We start from the raw sequence: 22,299 nt of genomic DNA, 5'->3' as shown, positions 1-22,299 counted from the left end.
TATCCGAATCTCGCCCCTATATAGAGCCCGAACCTCTAGGATTTCGAATGGCCTATGAGCTCCGAGAGCCTGGGCGAGCCGCAGGGAACTGTGACTCCTGGGGAAGGGAGATTCGCGGGGCCGGGGGGGGGGGGGCGGCCCGACCCAGTTGAGGTCGAAATGAGACCCCCGCAAGGGAAAAGGATCGAGAGGAGTTATGCCTGGGGCGGGGCCGCTGTTCTGCCGAGGGCTTCTGGGTTGCACAGCCCGGCATCTCCGCGCCTGTCCCGCTGCTCTGGCATAGCTCCTGGAGCTCATCAAGCGCTCCGCGCCACTCGGTTAAGCATGCGGGGCACCTAGAGAGGAAACGCGAGTCGGAGCCGCTAGCCTGGGGTTTCTTTTTGAGCAGCAGCAGTCCAAGAGAAGGGCTTTCCCCCACCCCGCCCCTGTTTAACTTTCTCCCAGAGCAGCCTCCAGGGTACCAGGCAGCGGGGAAAGGATGCGCTCACATTCTCACTTGTCCCAGAGTTGAGGGCAAGCGACTCCCTTCCACCTCTCCTCACTCCCAGAGTACAAACTCTGCTCCCAGAGCCTGGCATAGGGGCCATCTCCTTAAGGAGAACACAAGTCTGGGACTGGACTAAGTGGCCACCCGCTGCTGCCACTAAGAGAGTCAACCAGCCAGGCACCGGAGTGGGGATAAGTTCCGTAGAGACTGGGGTGCAGATTGGGGATGGAAGCCGCCTGCAGCAGCTGTCCTCTGCTTCCCACACAGTACAAAAGGCTTTGAACAGGCAAAAGTAATAGGATGGGAGGAACCTCTCAAGGACACTGCAGGGGTGAATATCTATGATTCAAGGGGCCACTGGCTGCCCCCTACACTCTGTTAGGGGCTTCAGACTGGCTTGGGTTGGCCCTGGACCCCAAGAGGGACTCTATTGCCCTGCTCTGCAATCTACAGGGCTGTGCCAGGGTGTTTGCGTATGAAGAGCGAGGGAGAACTTGCTAGAAACGGATGTGCAGTGGCTGGTGCGGGGAGGTGGATTCCGAGCTGATCACAATGCAGGGTACCTGGGGACGGCGGTGGGAGGGGGAGCGGCTAGCGCCAAAGCACAAACAAGGCAGTCGGAAGCAAGACGACACCTCGCGTTGGATTTGTCCAAAACCAGTTAGAGATCAAAGAGGGGGCGGTCAGGGAGCTCTGATTGGTCGGGAGGAGGGGTTTGGGGTGGAGCTAGCCACCTCTTGAGGCTTTAAAAGCTCATCGGAGAGGGGCGGGAATGCTGTCATTTGCTCTCAGACTCTCGCAGGGGTGGCAGCTTCCCTGAAGCTCCCAGCAACAGAACAGGTGTTCGCTGTCCGGACCTGGCTGGGAGGACCTAACGATCCTCAGCAGCAACATGGGACGCACCCTGGCGGTCCCTACCCCATATGGCTGTATCGGCTGCAAACTGCCACAACCGGACTACCCACCGGCTCTAATCGTCTTTATGTTCTGTGCAATGGTTATCACCATCGTCGTAGACCTGATCGGCAACTCTATGGTCATTTTGGCTGTGTCGAAGAACAAGAAGCTCCGAAATTCTGGTAAGACCCCCTACCCACGGTGCAGCCACTTCCAACCCCTAGGGTGTTAGTTTGGGTGCCTGGAATAGGGAACATGTGGGAGGCCCTGCTTCCCATGTCCCGGCGAATCGCGGTGGTGATATTCTGCCAGGGGGGAGGTCTCATCAACTTAGAGCTTCTCCAGGCTGCGGACATTCGGAGAAGCTCTGGGCGTCCAAGTGCAAATCTCAGGTCCCTGAGGTGTGCAGCAGACCGCTGAGCCCTGCCCCGTCGGGGACCTGATGCAGAGGGAGCCGGCACCCGAGCGGAGAGTCCAGCAGCCGCCCGGGGACAGCACGCCGAGCCGGACGCCGCAGAGGTGGCCGCGCCGAGGCAGCGCGGGGGGAACTGACGCGGAGGGAGCAGCGGGGTTGCGACCCGCTTCGGTAAAGTTAAGTTCTCCGCGGCCGAGGCGGCATTTGCCAGAGCGCGGCGCGGCGGCGGTGGAGCCCAAGCCTGGCCGAGACCCTGCTCGCCTCAGCCCTGTCACTCCAGGGCGGCTCCCGGGCGGTGGAGCGCAGACCCCTCGAGCCTGCGGGTGGATCAGAGCTGTCTGAGCCCGCCAGAGCCGAGCTCTGTCCGCCCGTCCCAGGGCGCACGACAGAGAGAGGCGAGCGGGCGGCTGGGCGCAGCAGGCGGTGGCAGCGGCTGCGGCGGAGACCCCAAAGTCCGTAAGCGAGATGTCGGGGGTCGCAGGACGAGGCGGCGGAAAGGTTCGGGAACTCGGGGTTCCGGAGGCACAGAAGACAGCAGAACCGATAAGGATCGCTGGAAGGCTGAGGGAGAGCTCAGACGGCATAATGGGGGACCGCAGGGAGACCGCAAAGCCTGGGGATCTGGGATGGGGCGGAGCGCAGATCTAGATTCCCTTCGTGGCTCGCCAGTGGCAAGGGGAGGGGGCCGGCTGCGAGCGGGCCATGGAAACCGTGCAGGAGGGTGCTGGGCGCTGTGTGTCCGGGGCGGGGGCGGCGGACACTGCGGGCCCGCGAGCAGCGTTTGCAGGTTGGGCCGGAGAGGACTTTTGGGAGGGGGAGGCGGAGGAGGGGCAAAGGGGCCCAAACACCCTGCTCCGGCTTCCGGAGGGAGGGGGCGGTGCCCAGGGTCTTCGCCGCCTAGATCCTGGCCGGCTGGGGCCCGAGAGCAGAGGGGAGCAAGGGGATGGGATCTGAAGGGGATAGGCACCGACGGGACCCGGGCCGGAGGGGTACCAGGGATAGGAGGGCGCCAATCTCTGCGAGATTACTTTGCTTGGACGAGGAATCACAAACACCATAAAGTTTCTAGAGGCACAGAACAGCACAGTCATGAAAAGTTTTCTTTTAAACTCTGATAGGTGTGTCTGATTTCTCCGCTGTCCCCCAGAGGCTCAGGGCGGCCCGTTGGCATCTCACCTGCACCCCAGCAGTGCGGTCCGAAGGTGCCCAAAGCCGGAGCGCCCCAGAGGGGAACGCGCCTGCAAAGTCCGTTTTCTCTTCTTTCCTTCTTCTCCTTCCTTTCTCTCTATAATTGAAATAAAGGTGTTTTGGTTGTCGTGGTTTTATTTTTAAGGCTTTGCTTCTCTTCTTCTCCGATATGATGACTTTGAGGGAAAAACCTAGAAAGAACTTCTTGGGTAGAAGCACTGAGGCCCCGCCTTGGCAGCGCGGGCGGAAGCCGTCAAAAGGAGCCGTTCCTTTGCCCTTTTAAAAGTGCTCATTTTCTCCCAGTCCAAGATGAAGTGCAGTATTTTGCCAAATCAATTCTCATTAGCAACGAGGTGTTCCCAGAAAAAGGGATCGGTGTCTGCACTTTGACCTTACAACTTTTACGAACAGCGTTCCTATCGCCGCCCTACGAAACAGGAGCGGAGGCATGTCTCCCCTTCCCCCATTTCATGTTTAGCTTCAGTAAAGCCTGGGGCCGGGCGCCTGGAGCCTGTGTGCAGGGGAGCAAACGTGCTGATGCTGGGGCTCTGCACCGGGACCCGCGAGGAGCAGGCTCTTCTGCTGATCCTTGCGGAGATTTTTCTGATTTTTTCCCCCTCCTTGCTCACTATTTCTCAAGACAAAATTTTATAGGGCCTTCCTACCTCACCCGCCTCAGTTTTTACTCTTACGTTACCTGGGAAATGGTAAGTATTTACAGGGTTAGGTCTGAGATTCTTGTCTGATCCCGCTGGGAAAGACCGCTTAAGACAAGGACGGCCTCTAATGCCGTTTCTCAGGCAGTTCTCTTTAGGCGCGTTTGCTGTTGTAAATGCAATGGTTTAAGTTAGAGAAGGCAGGGGGCAAATTTATGTTTTGGGGTAGGCGAGGTTGAGACTTCTTGACAGTCCTCCAGACTCTCCCTCGCACCCCCTCATCCCCACCCTCCAGCCTGTTTTCAACGGACAGCTCCATCTAGAACCCAGTGCTCCCTTCCTACTCCCCTCGCCAAAAGTTTACATTTTGTTTTTGTTTAAAATAGTGTCCGCGGGTCTGTCCGTGTGTGGGGGAGTGTGGTCCCCCCAACACGCTTGTTCTGTGGTAACTTCACTTCTTTCCCAAAGCAGCGATGACATTTTCTGAAAGGGAAAACAAAACAAAACAAAACAAAACAAAAAAAACAACTTGGTGAAAGGACAGGAGCTTGAACCTGCTTGTGCATCAAAACCACTTGGGACATGCTTGTAACTAAAAATAAAAACACGACTGTATTTCTTTGAAAGAATTCTAAATAGTCACTTACTCCAGCTGGCCTTTCCCTCCAGCTTTATATTTGTAGATTTCTGAAACTTAACCATTTATTCCTCTCTGTCTTTCCTCCTCCCCCCCACCCCACCCCTGTATATTTTTCAGGCAACGTCTTCGTGGTTAGCCTCTCTGTGGCTGATATGCTGGTGGCCATCTACCCCTATCCTCTGATGCTACATGCCATGGCCATCGGCGGCTGGGATCTCAGCAAGTTACAGTGCCAGATGGTGGGGTTCATCACAGGCCTGAGTGTGGTTGGTTCTATCTTCAACATCATGGCCATCGCCATCAACCGTTACTGCTACATCTGCCACAGCCTCCAGTATGAGCGCATCTTTAGTGTGCGCAATACCTGCATTTATCTGGCTGTCACCTGGATCATGACCGTTCTGGCTGTCCTACCCAACATGTACATTGGCACCATCGAGTATGATCCTCGCACCTACACCTGCATCTTTAACTATGTGAACAACCCTGCCTTTGCTGTGACCATCGTCTGCATCCACTTTGTCCTTCCTCTGCTCATAGTGGGTTTCTGCTACGTGAAGATCTGGACCAAAGTGCTGGCAGCCCGTGACCCTGCTGGACAGAACCCGGACAACCAGCTTGCTGAGGTTCGAAATTTTCTAACCATGTTTGTGATCTTCCTCCTCTTTGCAGTGTGCTGGTGCCCTATCAATGCGCTCACTGTTCTGGTGGCTGTCAATCCGAAGGAGATGGCAGGCAAGATCCCCAACTGGGTTTATCTTGCAGCCTACTTTATAGCCTACTTCAACAGCTGCCTCAACGCGGTGATATATGGTGTCCTCAATGAGAATTTCCGAAGAGAATACTGGACCATCTTCCATGCGATGCGGCATCCTGTCCTGTTCCTCTCTGGCCTCCTCACTGATGTCCGTGAGATGCAGGAGGCCCAAGCCCACACCCGTGCCCGTGCCCGTGCCCGCACACAAGCCCATGAACAAGACCATGCCCATGCCTGTCCTGCTGTGGAGGAAATACCGATGAGCGTCCGGAATGTTCCTCTACCTGGTCATGGTGCAGCTGGCCAACCTGAGTGTGTCTCTGGCCACCCTAAACCAGCCTCTGGCCATTCCAGGTCTGTCTCTGCCCGCCGCAAATCTGCCTCTGCTCACCCTAAGTCTGCCTCGGGCCAGTCCAAGTCTGCCACTGTCTATCCCAAACCCGCCTCTGTCCATTTCAAGCCTTCCTCTGTCTATTTCAAGGCTGACTCTGTCTATTTCAAGCCTTCCTCCAGCCACCCCAAGCCTATCACTGGTCCCTCCAAGACTGCCATCAGCCCTGCCACCAGCTTCCCTAAACCCACCACTGGCTACACCCAGCATGCTACCATTCACTCTGAGCCCACCACTCTTGACTATCTCGAGCCCATCACCACCAGCCACTCTAAGCCTGTCATCGCCAGCCATTCTGAGCTTGCAGCCTCCTGCCACTTAGAGTGTAACATCTTTGACCTCTCTGACCCTACCTCCAGCCCTGCCAGTGACTCCTCCAACTCTGCTGCTAGCTTGCTGGACCCTACCGCTGCCGCTGCTGCCACTGTTAACCCCACTGTGGTCACCACTGATTACCATGAGATTGTGCTTATTGATGTTGATGCTGATTCTGATGAAATGGCTGTGTAAAAAATGCTCTTGGAGTGGCCAAGCAATGGTCCACTTTTAAGTTTGCCTAGCATATGTAATGCACACCGAGATAGCTTAGTGAATCTGCCCACAGACAGATGTGCGTGGGCATGGACTCACAGACATGGTAGAAGCTTCACCCACCTTTTCAGGCATACTCCTCCTTTGCATTATGTACTCTGAAAAAGCGTGAGTGTGTGCGCTTGCTATTAGAGATACCAAATTTCCCTCACATTTGACTTCTGTTGTTTTGAGCTTCCCTTTCCTCCTGGAATTAACTGTGAACCCACAGTGATCCTTGAACTTGTAGGCTATGATTTTTCCCCACGCCTGTGTAACCCATTCTCCCCTCTCATTTCCTCCTCCTTGTTTCTGCTTTCTTCTCCCATTCCTCCAGGGATGGGGGAGGAGCGCATGCTCAGTGGTAAAGGTGCGCTATGTTAAAGCCTTCCTTCAAGCTTTATGTGTTTAAGTGTGTAACTCTTTACTGTACTTTTAATGGCAGTCCGAAAGGCAGTTATGATAAAGTACAAGTACTTGAAAAAGTTTTTCTAAGTTCCAGCAACAAACTATGACCCATATCTGAAGAACACACTTAATAAGATCTTACTAAAAGAAATATTCATGCCTATGAGATCAAATGGCAAAAGGAAGGATGTGGCTGCACCGAATCATTTCTATTTTGTGAAAATTCAAATGTTGGTGCTGATTTTTATAGTCAAACACGAATGTAAATGATGAGATGTTTTTACATTATTTGTAGTTGCTTACCTTTTTTCAATATTTGCCAGGATTTTCTTTCACTTAGTTCCAGAAAAACAAATCCATCCATAACTAGTTTTTCCCCAGGTCCAAATTTATCATTGCTGAGATCATTTATGTCATGCTTTTAATATTATAATTCACAACTCCTCTTTATCTTAGAGATTTTTTTTACACAGCTTGATTTTTTATGTAGTCAGTTTTACACCTTTCTTTTTCATTTAAAAGGGAATTTGAGGTAATAACTGGTAGCCAGAAGTGAATGGAGTATTGCTTGAACTTGTAAACGAGTGCCTCTCTAAAAGCCTTTCTTTCCTGCCCTGTCCCTCTGAGCCTCCTCGCTGTGGTGGGGAGTGTGGAGGGACATGGGGAGGAATGCTTGCCAACATCAGCCAAGCTCACCACCTTGGTGGAGGTTCTGTGATCCACAGCATTAAGTTGTTGGCAGCCCAGGGAATGATTTTTTTCTCTAGAATTTAAGAAAACATTGTTTAATAAAAATCTCAATTATTGATTCAAATCAGCACTTAAAGCAAAGTTTATTGTACAGACGTTTGTAAGGATAATGGAAATGTATTATACTGCCTTAATTCAATTCTGTATTTGTGCTAGCAATTAAATAAAAGCATTTTTGTGTCCTTGGTGTGTGATTTGTGGATAAAGTTGCTTCTCCCACCAGAGTTACTTATGGGGAGGGCTAACAGGTAGGTGGAAAAGTGTCCCCCTTGGGGGGACCAAGAGACTTGGATGCAAGCAGTCTCCCTGTTATACCCCAGGGTGAATCACATGACCCCTCTCTCCACAGCTGTGTGGCTTAATGAGCTGGTCCGGGTGTGGTGGGGCAGAGGAGGGCTCCCTGGGTGTGGTGTGTTCTTCTCACTGATGTGGTGACAATGGACAACATGACCTGCCTGCTCTGGGACTCCTGGACCCTGCCTGTCAAGGCTTCTGAAAATAGGTCCTCTTTTACCCTCATGGAAGGAGTAGAGTGGGGCCTAAATTATGTCACAACTCCACAGACTGCTGGGACCAAATAACAGAGGTCATGATCCAATGGGGGCAGGCACAGGGGTGAGGGACAGAAGGATGGGTGGAAGTTAGGTGACAAGATCCCAGCCATGGGGCAAGCCTCCTTGGCTTCAGGAACATAGCCTCAAAAGAATCTCTAATTACCTTCAGGTAATGCCTCAAACAAATGACTCTATAAAAATAAAGATGGATTCAAAGTAATATATGGTAGGATATCAATTTGGTTAAGAACATGTACATTAAAATATGCACATATACATAGACTCACAGAGTTATGCATACCTATGTAGTTGTTCCATCCAGGTTTAACCAGACTGCAAGTATAAACTGAGGTCATCTTCATGTTTGATGCCCAAATTACAGGGGTTCAAGCCCCAACAGAGTGACTGCTGTACCTCAGGCCAATTCTGCATCAACATTCCTAAGTATCCCCGGATATGCAAAAAGGATGCTTACTTGAGTGCTCACAAATTGCTCTGCAGTCTCTCACCGCGCCCCACCCCCTCCGCCCCATGTTTTTTTCATTCTCCCTGTCTGCTGTAACTCAGGGAGCTTGCTTTAGGTAATATTGCAAGTGTTCAAACCAAGGGTGCTGGGTCACGATGCTCCCAACTGGGTGCAGGATTCTGAGAGGTGACAGGAGAGGTGAAAAAAAAAAAACTACTGGCATATTTTTACAACCTTGTTTCACACTCTGCCCTGAGGTGCCTGGCGACACTACTTATGTCCAGAGTGTCTCTCACAAAGTCTCATGAAAGCAGCCACTTCAGCCACTTTGCTAACCAGCAAGATGTGTTCGTCATTCCTGCCTCCCCACCTCCACCCCCATAATCTACTCCCATGGGAACAAGCATCAGTTGAAGTATGGTGCCTCCAGTTTATACATAGCCAAGAAAAATTTTTCTCTGCTCCCCTTTCTCTTATTCTGTCCCTCTCCACTCCCAAAGTCAAGAAGCCTTGTAAACATATCTCTAACTAGCCATGCCCACCATGAGTGGCCAAGGCAAGACACTGAATCTCTGTGATCAGGTTTAAGTGTTTTGTAGCTGTCCCCAGGACAATGCAAAGCTTCTGGTTTTCAACAAGCGGTAATGGAAGGGCCAAACTTACTAACTTCCCCAAAGAGAGAATCTGCCTCCAGGTGAGCCTGTCTCCAGGAACAAGGGATAAAGAAATGGAAGTAAATTTTAAATGACTGCTTTCCCCAATTTCTACTCCTCTTGATTTTCTTTTTAAATGAATATATAATGTATGTACTGTAAAGCGAAAATTTAGCAATGCTTTTACATAGGTATACATCCGTGTAATGACCACTCTGACCCTCCAGAAGGCTTCCTTTTACATCCTTCTAGTCATTACTCCAACCAAAGGCAAACACTATCCTGACCTCTATCACCAAACATTAATTTTGCCTGTTCTAGAGCTTCATTGGAGAAGGCAATGGCACCCCACTCCAGTATTCTTGCCTGGAGAATCCCATGGACGGAGGAGCCTGGTAGGCTGCAGTCCATGGGGTCTTGAAGAGTCGGACACGACTCAGCAACTTCACTTTCACTTTTCACTTTCATGCACTGGAGAGGGAAATGGCAACCCACTCCAGTGTTCTTGCCTGGAGAGCCCCAGGGACGGGGGAGTCTGGTGGGCTGCCGTCTATGGGGTCGTACAGAGTCGGACACGACTGAAGTGACTTAGCAGCAGCAGCAGCAGAGCTTCATATAAATGGAAACATGCACCATGCATTTTTGTCCAGTTTCTTTTTTTAAATAGTGATAAAATATATACAACATAAAATTTGGGAGGGAGGGTCAAAAGGGAGGGGATATATGTATATCTATGGCTAATTCTTGTTGGGGTTTGACAGAAAACAACAAAATTCTGTAAAGCAATTATCCTTCAACAAAAATAGAAATTTAAAAAGATTTACCATTTTAGCCATTTTAAGCGTGCAGTTCAGTGGCATTAAATACATTCACAGTGTTGTGCAATCATCACCACTGTTCATTTCCAGAACTTCTTCACCCCAAACATAAACTCTGTAGCCGTTAAATTGCTGTTGTTGTTCAGTTGCTAAGTCATGTCCGACTCTCTGTGATCCCCATGGACTGGCAGCACACCAGGCTTCCCTGTCCTTCACTATCTCCTGAAGTGTGCTCAAACTCATGACCATTAAGTCAGGGATGCCATTCAACCTTCTCATCCTTTGTCCACCTCCTCCTCCTGCCCTCAGTCTTTCCCAGCATAGGGGTCTTTTACAGTAAGTTGGTTTTTTTTTCTTGCATCAGGTGGCCAAAGTATTGGAGCTTCAGCCTCAGTCCTTCCAATGAATATTCAGGACTGATTTCCTTTAGGATGGACTGGTTTGATCTCCTTGCAGTCCAAGGGACTCTCAAGAGTCTTCTCTAGCACCACAGTCTGAAAGCACAAATTCTTTGGCACTCAACTTTCTTTATGGGCCAGCTCTCACATCCATACATGACTACTAGAAAGACCATAGCCTTGACTATATGGACCTTTGTCAGCAAAATGATGTCTCTGCTTTTTAATATGTTGGCTAGGTTGGTCAACTTCTCTTCCAAGGAGCAAGCATCTTAATTTCATGATTGCAGTCACTGTCTGCAGTGATTTGCAGCCCAAGAAATTAAAATCTACTGTTAATTCTTTCTGTCTCTATGGATTTGCCTATTCTAGGTACCTGATATTAATATAAATAGAATCATATATTATTAATATTTCTCCTTTTGTGTTTGATTTCTTTCACTGAACATAATGTTTTCAGGGTTCATCCATGTTGTAGCAGGTGTTAGTACATCATTATTTTTATGACTGAGTACATCATATTATGTTAGTCTACTCATTCATTGATGGACATTTGGGCTATTTACACTTTTTTGGCTGTTATGAACATTGATTTACAAGTATTTGAGCATCTGATTTTAATTCTTTTGGAAATACATTGACTAGTGGAAATGTTAAATAATTCGTTAGTCTGGCTTCTTTTGCTCAATTAATTATGTCTTTGAGATTCCTTCATGTTTTTGTATCAGTAGTTTGGGGTGATTTTCCATATTTATGTAGTGCTCTAAAACTCTTGAGAGCCCCTCAGACTGTATGGAGATCAAACCAGTCAATCCTAAAAGAAATCAATATTAAATATTCATTGGAAGGACTGATGCTGAAGCTGAAGCTCCAATACTTTAGCCACTTGATACGAAGAACTGACTCATTAGAAAATACCCTGATGCTGGGAAAGATTGAAGGCAGGAGGAGAAGGGGACAAAAGAGGATGAGTTAGTTGGATGGCAAAACTGACTCGATGGACGTGAATTTGAGCAAGCTTCGAGAGTTGGTGATGGACAGGGAAGCCTGGTGTGCTGCAGTCCACAGGGTCGTAAAGAGTCGGACATATCTGAGCGACTGAACTGAACTGAACAGTATGAATATACTATAAGTTACTGATTGACTGTATTATTGATGGACTTTTGGGTTGTTTATGACTTGGGACTACTATGAAAAATGCTTCTATATAGATTTTTGTGCATGTCAATTTAATTATAATTTTACCTATAGTGAAGTACATAAATCTTCAGTGTAAAGCTCAATGAATGTTTACATATGTACACATCTATGTAACCACCACACACATCAAGATATAAAACATCTCCAGCACTTAGAATGTTCCATTATGCCAGCTTAATTTTGCTGGTTCTTATATTTTATTTCAGTGGAGGTATATGGAATATACTCTCTTGTATCTGGCTTCTTTTGCTTACCATTTTGTCTGTGAGGTTTACTCTTATCACTTTGGGTAGAAGCAGTCCATCCATTTTATCACTGTGTAGAATTCTGTTATATTGAGTATAATAACTTCTTATCAATTCTACTATAGATGGACATTTGGAGTATATTCTAGTTTGTAGCTATTATGAAGAAAGTTGTTAATGAACATTCTTGTAGTACATATATGAACTCATTGCTCTTGGAAATATACCTAGGATTGAAATAACTGAGTTGTGAGTATATATGTATTTAGTTTTAGTGAAAAGTGAAAAGAAAGTGAAGTCACTCAGTCGTGTCCAACTCTGCGACCCCATGGACTGTAGCCTACCAGGCTCCTCTCTCCATGGGATTTTCCAGGCAATAGTACTGGAATGGGTTGCCATTTCCTTCTCCATTAGTTTTAGTAAGCACTGTCAAATAGTTTTCCAAAGTGGTTGAAACAGCTTGTATTTTCACTAGGCATGCATTAATTTCAATATGCTCTGTATTCTTGCCAACATTCAGCATTTTCAGAACTTTATTTTTTTACTTTTTATTTTGTATAGTGTTAGCTGCTCAGTCATGTCTGACTCTTTGAGACCCCATGGACTGAAGCCTGCCAGGCTCTTCTGTCCATAGAATGTTCCAGGCAAGGGTACTGAAGTGAGTGGACATTCCCTTCTCTAGGAAATCTTCCTGACCTAGGAATCGAACCTAGGTCTCTTGCACTGCAGGCAGATTCTTTACTGTCTGAGCCACTAGGGAATCCAGTATTGGGGTAAAGCCGATTAATAACATTGTGATAGTTTCAGGTGAAAAGCAAAGAGACTCAGTCATAAATATACATGTATCCATTCTCCCCCCAGTTCACCTCGCATCCAGGCAGCCATTTTAATTTTAGCTGTTCTACTGGGTTGTCTACTGCTATTTCATTGTATTTGCAGTTTTCAATTCTTTAATGAATAATGTTGTTGACCATATTCTCATATGATCATTGACCATTTGGATATTCTAAAAGTGAACAGTTCATTCAAATATTTTGACTGGTTTAAACTTGAGGTTACTGTTTTCTTATTGGAAGTAGAAATTCTTTATATTATATATTCTGGATATGAATAAATATATTTCAAAATATCTTCTCCATCTGTGGTTTGCGTTCCCTGTCTCGTATCTTTTGATGAGCAAAAGTCTTTAATAATATGAAGTGCAATTTATTAGTTTTTTTCTTTTATGACTATGCTATCTGTTTAAGAAATTTCTGATTATTCTAATATAATGAATATATTCTCCTCATTTTCTTTTGGAAACTTTATTATTTTACCTTTAACATTTGAGTCTTTGCTTAATCTCAAGTTAATTCTCTGCATTTGGTGTGAAGTAGGGGGTCAGTCTTCTTTTTTGTATATAGTGAAGGTTCATATTCTCATTTAATCACCATTTATTGAAAAGACTGTCCTTTGCCCAACTGAACTGTAGTGGAGATTTTGTTGTAAAATAGTTAATCACACAGAAATAAAAATTAACTATCTATCATCAAGTTGTTTGTGAACTATCTGGTCTGTTCCATAGACTGTTTGTCTTGTCTTGAACCAACGCCACAATGTTTGTTGTTTTTAATTGAACTATAGTTTCTATACAATGATAAGAACACATGTTAAGTGTAAAGATAAGTGGGCTTTTACTTATATGCATGTTTTTATTTTACCATCTTCCAGATGAAGACATAGAATGCTTCTAGTACTCCAAAAGGCCCTTTAACTTGGTCAGTAACTTTGCAAAAATTGACCACTAGTCTAACCATTAATATCACAGATTAGTTTTGTACATTTTAAATTTCATTAAGAAGAATAGAATAGCACGTATGCTTTTGAATCTGATTAGATTTGGTAAACATTATGCTTTTGAGAGGCATGTGTGTTGTTGGACGTATTAGTAATTTTTAAAATTTGTCATAGAAACATTTAATGATGTGGAACATATTCAATCGATATTAAGCTGAAAAAGCAGATAATAAAAATAGTATGCAATTTTGCTAACAAAATAAAAATACAAATATGAAAAGACACATTTTAAACATCTTCTATAGTAGATATATACACACATATATTCTTGTTGAGATATAATTCATTTACTATGTGAATTCACTCAGTCGTGTCCGACTTTTTGCGATCCCATGGACTGTAGCCCACCAGGCTCCTCCATCCATGGGATTCTCCAGGCAAGAATACTGGAGTGGGTTGCCATTTCCTTCTCCAGGGGATCTTCCTGACCCAGGGATCGAATCCAGGTCCCCCGCATTGCAGGCAGATGCTTTAACCTCTGAGCCACCAGGGAAGCCCTCATTCACTATAAATTTCATCATTTTAAAGTGTTCAATACTATTTTTTAAAATTGAGTATAGTTTATGTACAATATTATATTATGTTTCAAGTGTACAATATAATGAATCATAATTTCAAAAGCTATATTCCATTTATAGTTATTATACAATATTTCTATATTCCAATATATCCTTTTAGCTAATTTATTTTATACATATTTTGTACCTCTTTATCCTCTACCCCTATATTGCACTCCCTCTCTGCCACCAACTGGTAACCACTAGTTTGTTCTATATATTTGTGAGTCTGTTTCTTTTCTGTTATATTCAATACTTTGTTTTATTTTTTTAGATTCCACAATATAAATAATATCATACAATATTTGTCTTTCTCTTCTGACTCATTTCACTAAACATAATATGCTCCAAGTCCATCCATGTTGTTGCAAATGGCAAATTTTCATTCTTTTTATGAGTAGTATTCCATCACATACACACACACACACACACACACACACACACTTACACACAGTATGTATATATAGTACATATATGGGACTTTCCCACTGGCTAAGCAGTAAAGAATCCACTTGCAGTGCAGGAGACATGGGTTCAGTCCTTGGGTTGGGAAGATCCCCTGGAGGTGGGCATGGCAGCTCACTCCAGTATTCTTGCTTGGAGAATCCAATGGATAGAGGAGCCTGGGTGGCTACAGTCCATAGAGTCATGAAGAGTGACTGAGCATGAGCGCATAGTACATATATAGAGTGTATACACACACACACACACACACACACACACACACACACGAATGCTTCTATGCTCATAACTTTGTTAAGCAGATGAAATGGACCAATTCCTTGAAAGACACAACCCACTAAAACCCATGCAAAGAATTTTGTGTTACTCCAAACCTCTTAGCCAGTGGCCACTAGGCTTCTGGTTTTCAGAACTATTTTAGTCGTGAAGGATTGCCTTTCAAACCTACTGAAGAGCTAAGGGAGGAGAATGGAGTTAGGGTTAGTTAAAGCACCACCAAACTTACCAAGATTCGTCTTTTTTCTTAAATTCTCTTTGGGTTGTTGCAAGATTTACATAAATTTCCAGCTTTCTGAAAAAGTTGATTTTGACAGTTTTTGCAGCATTCTCCTTGCTTTTATGGAGAAACACATTCTTGGAAGCCTTTTTCCCTGCCCTGCTGTGCTTCAATTTTCTTCTCTTGGGCAGTATGTTGTGGAAAACACTCTGTATCAATTCTTCATTCTTTTTTTAATGGCTGTATAAGACTCCATTGTTCCAATGTTGCACAATTTATTCACACATTCTCCTATCTATGGGCATTTCAGTTATTGCCAATATTTTGCAATTGCAAACTATGCTGCAATGAACATCTTTGTACATGTATATTTTTGGATTGTTGGAAGTTCATCCTCAAATATAAATTCTTAGAATCAGAATTTCTAGGTTGAAAGGTTATGTTAGGTATGGCCAATTTCCCTCTGGAAGCATTGCAGTGATTAGTATTCTAAACAGCAATGTACAAGAGTGACTGCTTCACCACTAGCTCATCAATAGATTTTGTCATCACACTTAAAAAATTTTTGCCTCTCTGATAGGTAAGAAATGGTATCTCAGTTTTAATCAACAGTTCTCAAATTATGTACCAAATTTGAACATTTTTTCATGTATTTAAGGGACACTTTTATATCTTATTTTTTCATTGAATTGCCTATATATATATATATCCTCACTTTTCTATTGAGTTTTAGTCCCTTGCACTCAATTTTTTAAAAAATTTCAAATTGTTCTTTACTTTTATAGAGTTGTTAATCACAAGTCATGTCTGAGATTTGACATTTTTTCTTGTCTAAATATTTTATATTAAATTAAATGCCCTTTTCAGTGGCTGTGGTTCACTTTGATTAAATTCAAGCTATCTGACCATGTCATTAATTGACTGTTCTTAATTCTGGTGGAAGTTTTGGAGATCACCCACAGTTTCAGAAAAAGTTCAACAGCCTCAGTAATTTCCATCAGAGCCAAGCCATACAGGGACTGAGATTCCACTGTTGAACAAAACTCCTGTGTGGGGTTGGGAGTGGAGATTGGAGGAGTTGTCAACAAGTTTTCAGACGTCAGTCATCATCATCAGTCATCATTTGTCTGTGTGTGAGAGAGACATATTCAGCAAAAAATTTTGAGCAAGGAGGATGGGTTATAAGCATAAAAAGAATACTTTTAAAATGAAGGTTCCCCTACATGCATCACAGCTTTGTCATGGCGAAGGGGCTTGCATAACTCAATGAAGCTATGAGTCATGCCATGAAGGTTTACCCAAGACAGATGGGTCATAGTGGAGTTCTGACAAATCCTGGTCCACTGGAGGAAATAACAGCAAACTACTCCAGTATTCTTGTCAGAAGAACCTCACAAATAGTATGAAAAGGCAAAAAGATTTGACACTGGAAGATGAGCCCCCCAGGTCAGAAGGTGTCCAATGTACTACTTCAAACATCTACTTCTGCTTCACTGACTACGCTAAAGCCTTGGGCTGTGTGAATCACAACAAACTATGGAAAATTCTTAAAGAGATGGGAATACCAGACCACCTTATCTATCTCCTGAGAAACCTGTATGTGGGTCAAGAAGCAAGTTAGAACCTTACTTGGAATGGTGGACTGGTTCCAAACTGGGAAAAGAGTATGACAAGGCTGTAAATTGTCATCCTGCTTATTTAACTTATATGCAGAGTACATCATGCAAAATGCCAGGCTGGATGAAACACAAGCTGGAATCAAGACTGCTGGGAGAAATATCAACAATCTCAGATATATAGATGATACCACTCTAATGGCAGAAAGTGAAGAGGAACCAAAGAGCTTCTTCTTCTTCTTCTTTTTTTTTTTTTCCTAGTAAGCCCAGGTCTCTTTATTTTTTTATTTTTATTTTTTGTGGTTTTTATTTTTTTTTAATTTTAATTTTTACTTTATTTTACTTTTACAATACTGTATTGGTTTTGCCATACATTGACATGAATCCACCATGGGTGTATATGCATTCCCAAACATGAACCCCCTCCCACCTCCCTCCCCACAACCAAAGAGCTTCTTGATGAGGGTGAAAGAGGAGAGTGAAAAAGCTAGCTTAAAACTCAACATTAAAAAAACTAAGATTATGGCATCCAGTCCCATCACTTCATTGCAAATAGATGGGGAAACAATGGAAACAGTAAGATACTCTATTTTCTTGGGCTCCAAAATCACTGTGGATAGTGACTGCAGTCATGAAATTAAATTAAAAGACATTTGCTCCTTGGAAGGAAAACAGTCACAAACCTAGACGGCATATTAAAAAGCAGAGACATCACCTTGCCGACGAAAGTCCATTATAGTCAAAGCTATGATTTTTTCCAGTAGTCATGTGCAGATGTGAGAGTTCAATGATAAAGAAGGCTGAATGCTGAGGAACTAATGCTTTTGAATTGTGGTGCTGGAAAAGACTCTTGAGAGCCCTTGGACTGAAAGGAGATCAAACCAATCAATCCTAAAGGAAATCAACCCTGAATATTTATTGGAAGGAGGAGATCCAATCATTCCATCCTAAAGGAGATCACTCCTGGGAGTTCATTGAAAGGACTGATTTTGAAGCTGAAACTCCAATACTTTGGCCACCTGATGTGAAAAGCTGACTCATTTGAAAAGATCCTGATGCTGGGAAAGATTGAGGGCAGGAGGAGAAGGGGATGACAGAGGATGAGGTGGTTGGATGGCATCACCAACTCAATGGACATGAGTTCGGGTAAACTCTGGGAGTTGGTGATGGACGGGGAGGCCTGGCTTGCTGTGGTTCATGGGGCTGCAAAGAGTTGGACACGACTGAGTGAACTGAACTGATGCTGAAGCTGAAGTTCTAATACTTTGGCCACCTGATGCAAAGAGCCAATTCATTGGAAAGAAGTGACTTTTCGTGATGCTGGGAAAGATTGAAGGCAAAAGGAGCAGGGGGAAGTAGAGGATTAGATGGTTAGATAGCATCACCGACTCAATGGTCATGAATCTGAGCAAACTCTGGGAGATACTGGAGGACAGAGGAGCCTGGCATGCTATAGTCTCCAGGGTCACAGAGTTGGAGACGACTTAATGACTAAACAACAACAACAAATAAAGGATAGCAGCTTTGGGCAGATTAGCTGGGAAAAAAACCAAAGGTTCAGCCAAAGAAACAACCATCATAGACTGGATACATAATTTTACTGAATATCTATTATGTATAAGACCCTCTTCTAGGGCAAGCAGTCTATGAGAAATACAAGACAAACAAGGGCAAATCTGACCTAATTTAGAGGCATGAAACTAACGATGTTGCCTTTTGTTTAAGCTATAATTTAACATGTTCTCAGTATATGGTAGGGATCACTCAAAACACTTTACTTCTCTTATCTCGGCTGCTGCTGCTGCTAAGTCGCTTTGGTCATGTCCGACTCTGTGCGACCCCATAGACAGCAGCCCATGAGGCTCCCCCATCCCTGGGATTCTCCAGCAAGAACATTGGAGTGGGTTGCCATTTCCTTCTCCAATGCATGAAAGTGAAAAGTGAAAGTGAAGTCACTCAGTCGTGTCTCTTATCTCTAGTTCTCATAAAATGTTACTAGGTTCATATTATTACTCTCTCTCTCTCTCTCTTTTTTTTTCTGAGAGCAGATTGAGGCAAAGAAAGGTTAAGAAACTTGTCTAGAGTTGCAAAGCTAGGAAGTTGTGCAATTGAATTCAGATCTGTCATTACGCATTATGAATAGTACTTTATAGTCAATGTAGGGCTTCCCTGGTGGTTCAGAGGTAAAGAATATGCCTGTAATGCAGGAGACCTGGGTTCAATCCCTGGGTTGGAAGATCCCCTGGAGAAGGGAATGGCTACTCACTCCAGTATTCTTCCCTGGAAAATTCCATGGACTGAGGAGCCTGGAGAGTTAAAGTCCATGAGGTCCTAAAGGTCACCATATTTTTAATCCTGAGAGAGAATTTAAAGGTTTGCATTCTTTACATTCTCTGTGACACTACCACCTACCTCACTGCCTATGTTGAAATCTCAGATTTCTCCCATGACTCCCAACTCACCTACATCAATTTAGTTTATAAATTCCAGTAAATTCTGCCTCTTCAACAGCTCTTAATTCATCTTTCCTTCTTAATCCTCATAGTCACTTTCTTAGTTTGAATCACCATTTTGTCTCAGATAGATTACTTAAAAATGCTTCTGAACCCCTCTCCCTGCCTTTCTAATCTACTTGCATCAAGCCAACTTAGTATTATTCCCAAGGTGCAGACCTAAATATGTCTCTCCTCCAGGCTCCTCCTAACTTTAACTTGATAGTAATTCTCCCTTGACCCACTCTATGTCATATATTAAGTTTATTAATCCTTCACCTGTGGTATATGTTGCAAAATTTACCCATTTGCCAGTTGTCTTTTGACTTTGTTTATGGTACATTTGCCATGCAAATTTTGAAGAAGTGATCAAATTTATTAATTTAGTTAATTAATTGCCTCTGTAATTTGAGTCATACCAAGGTTAAAGAGAAATTCCCCATGTTTCCTTGTAGTATACTTGCATGGTTTCATTTTTTACATTTAGCTCTCTAATCCATTTGAAATCTATTTTTTTGACTGTGGAGTGAGATATGGATGTAATTTTATCTTTTTCCCCTTGAAATCATCTGGTCTGTTTTGTGTGTGTGTGTGTGTGTAGTTGTCTGCTAGTAACTTCCTGTTATATATTCCTTCTATAGAAATTGGTCTGTTTCAACTTTCTAACTCTAACAGTGTCAATTTTGGTAACTTGGGTTTCCTTAGGAAATTATTCATTTCCTCTAGGTTTTAAAATTTGGTTTCGTATTAGTTAACATAGAGTTGCACAAGATTTTTAAAATTTCTTTTATTTCAGGGGTGATTTCCCTCTTATCTTTTCTTATTTTGCATATTTGTGTGCCCTTTCTCCATTTTTAATTTTTCAGGCCCACTGTTTTTCTAATCTCTTCTTCATTAATTTCTGTTTTTATCTTTATTATGCCCTTTTTGCTTTCTTTTGGTTCACTTTAAAAAATTATTTTTCTAGTTTTATGAGCTGCTGTCTTAAGTCAATGTTTTGTTTTTTTCAATTATCTGAATAAAAATGTTTAATGCAAACATTTCCTCTCCCCCTGGATCACTTCTTCAAATGTATTCCATGGATTCTTATATGTTGTGGTTTATTGTAATTATTTTTTAATTCTGTAATTGCAGTTTGTAGTTCTCATTTCACACGGAAGTTGTTTAATAGGAGACCTCTAAAGTTTTAAGTAAAAGGGGCTTTCTATTTTTGTTTTTGTTAAAATTTTCTAGTTGTGATTGCGTTTTTAATCAGAGAATGTTGCTTGTGATGGTCACATTTTATGGAACTTACTGAGATATTGTTTGTGATCTGATAAATGATTAGTGTTTGTGATTGTGTCATGGACACTGTTATCATGGTGTAGACTTCAACATATGTTCAAAATACCTGTCTTGCCAGTTTGTTTCCTAATCAATATGTACATTCTATCTCCATCCATACTATTTTACACTTGATTTGTATTACACTGAAATGGTTTATTAAAATCTCCTATTATTAGTGAATGTTTATCTATGACTCCTTGAATTCTTTTAGTTCTTGCTTCAAAAATGTGGCTGCTGGTGCACAATTCTCCTTCTTTGCCATGTTTAATACTTTGGGGATTGAATTCTACTTTATGTGATATCAGGATCACTACACTTTCTTTTGTCTTCCATTTGTCTGGTGAACTTTTGTCTATCTATCCCTTTATTTTTTGTCTTTCTGAATGATTTTGTTGTAGGAGTATGTCTTGCATACAGAAAAGTTGTCATGTAACCAGCTTTATTGAGGTATAATTTACCTAACAGAATTTGCCTGTTTTAAGTGTACAAACCAATGATTTTTAGTAAATTCATATAGAGTTTTGCAAACATCAACCACAATCCAATTTTACAACTATTAAATGATATCTTATTGTATGGGTAGACCACATTTTGTTTATTCATTCATTGGTTTATGGATATTTGGAGTTTCCACTTCTTGGTTATTATGAACGATGCTCTTATAAACTTTTGTGTACAAGTTTTCAGTTCTCTTGAGTATATATCCGTAGGAGTGGAGTTGATAAGTGATATGCTAACTCTGTGTTTAAATTTTTGAAACTATGATGGTTTCAGTTTCTCTCTATTCTCACTAACAGTTATAATCTTTCTTTTTTTTATTATAATCATTCTAATGGTTATGTAATAATATTGAAGTTTCAATTTGCATTTTCCTAAAGGCTAATGTTTTCCCAGATGGCACAATGGTAAAGTATCTGCCTGCCAATGCAGGAGATGTAGGTTCAATCTCTGGGCTAGGAAGATATTCTGGAATAGGAAATAGCACCCACTTCAGTGTTCTTGCCTGGAGAATTCCATGGACAGATAGTCCATGGGGTCACAGAATCACACGTGACTGAGTGAGTGAGTACACAGAAAGACCAATGAGGTTAAACATCTTTTGTGAGACTTCTCTGGTGGTCCAGTGGTTAAAAATCTGCCTGTCAATACATGGGGTATAGGTTCAATTCCTGGTCTGGGAACTAAGATCTCACATGCTGCAGGGCAACTAAGCCCACCTGCCACAACTAGATAGCTTGTGTGTCATAATGAAAGATCCCACATGCCACAACTAGCCAAATAATAAACAAACAACAACAACAAAACCATCTTTTCATGTACTTATTTATCTTTCCTATATCTTTGGTGAAGTATCTATTCATATCTTTTTGCCCATTTTGAGACTGGCTTACTGGGCGTTTTCTTTTTGACATGGGAGAGATAAATATTCTATAGAAAGCTCTTATAAGACAAATAAATACAACTAGTTCTCCCATTCTCCGAGTTGTCTTTTCTCTTTGTTGATGTATATTATCATGCTTTTTAATTTTATGTATTTTTGATGTTTTGGCATCTTGGGGGCCTTGCTGACTCTAGAAGTTCTGCTCATCCTGGGGCTAGCCAATTCCTGGAGATAGTAAATGATTTCCTCTAAACATGCCTTTTATATACAAACTCCAGAGCCCACACCCTCAGCCAGCTCTTCTATGTGGTTCTTATACTCCAAGCTGCACTATTCTTCTGTTTTATCATCCTGAAAGTGAAGTCGCTCAGTCGTGTCCAACTCTTTGTGACCCCATGGACTGTAGCCTATCCTCCGTCCATGGGATTTTCCAGGCAAGAGTGCTGGAGTGGATTGCCCTGGGGCAGGTGTTAGATAACTAGGCACAACTCCTATGCCCCAGAGCCTCCTTACCCTGCTTTACCCACTCCTTCCCATGGCAACTACAGTCAAGGCTTTTGGCTATATATTCTCTTGCTTCCCATGCCTCTGGACCAAGCTCTTGCTTCCCCATATGGCTCCCTGCATGGCATATCATGCC

General features: G+C 43.3%; 1 protein-coding gene across 1 annotated transcript; it reads left to right on the top strand.

Annotated features, from left to right (window-relative positions):
• The first annotated feature begins 1,379 nt into the window (after positions 1–1,379).
• Positions 1,380–5,941, top strand: GPR50 (G protein-coupled receptor 50). Its single transcript, NM_001009726.1, is given in 2 exon segments — positions 1,380–1,566; positions 4,401–5,941. Coding segments are annotated over 2 exon segments (1,728 nt in total).
• The last annotated feature ends 16,358 nt before the right edge of the window (positions 5,942–22,299 follow it).

Source organism: Ovis aries, chromosome X (assembly GCF_016772045.2).
Source record: "Ovis aries strain OAR_USU_Benz2616 breed Rambouillet chromosome X, ARS-UI_Ramb_v3.0, whole genome shotgun sequence".
In the NCBI taxonomy this organism is placed as follows: domain Eukaryota; kingdom Metazoa; phylum Chordata; class Mammalia; order Artiodactyla; family Bovidae; genus Ovis; species Ovis aries.
This window is presented reverse-complemented; position numbering and strand designations above follow the sequence as displayed.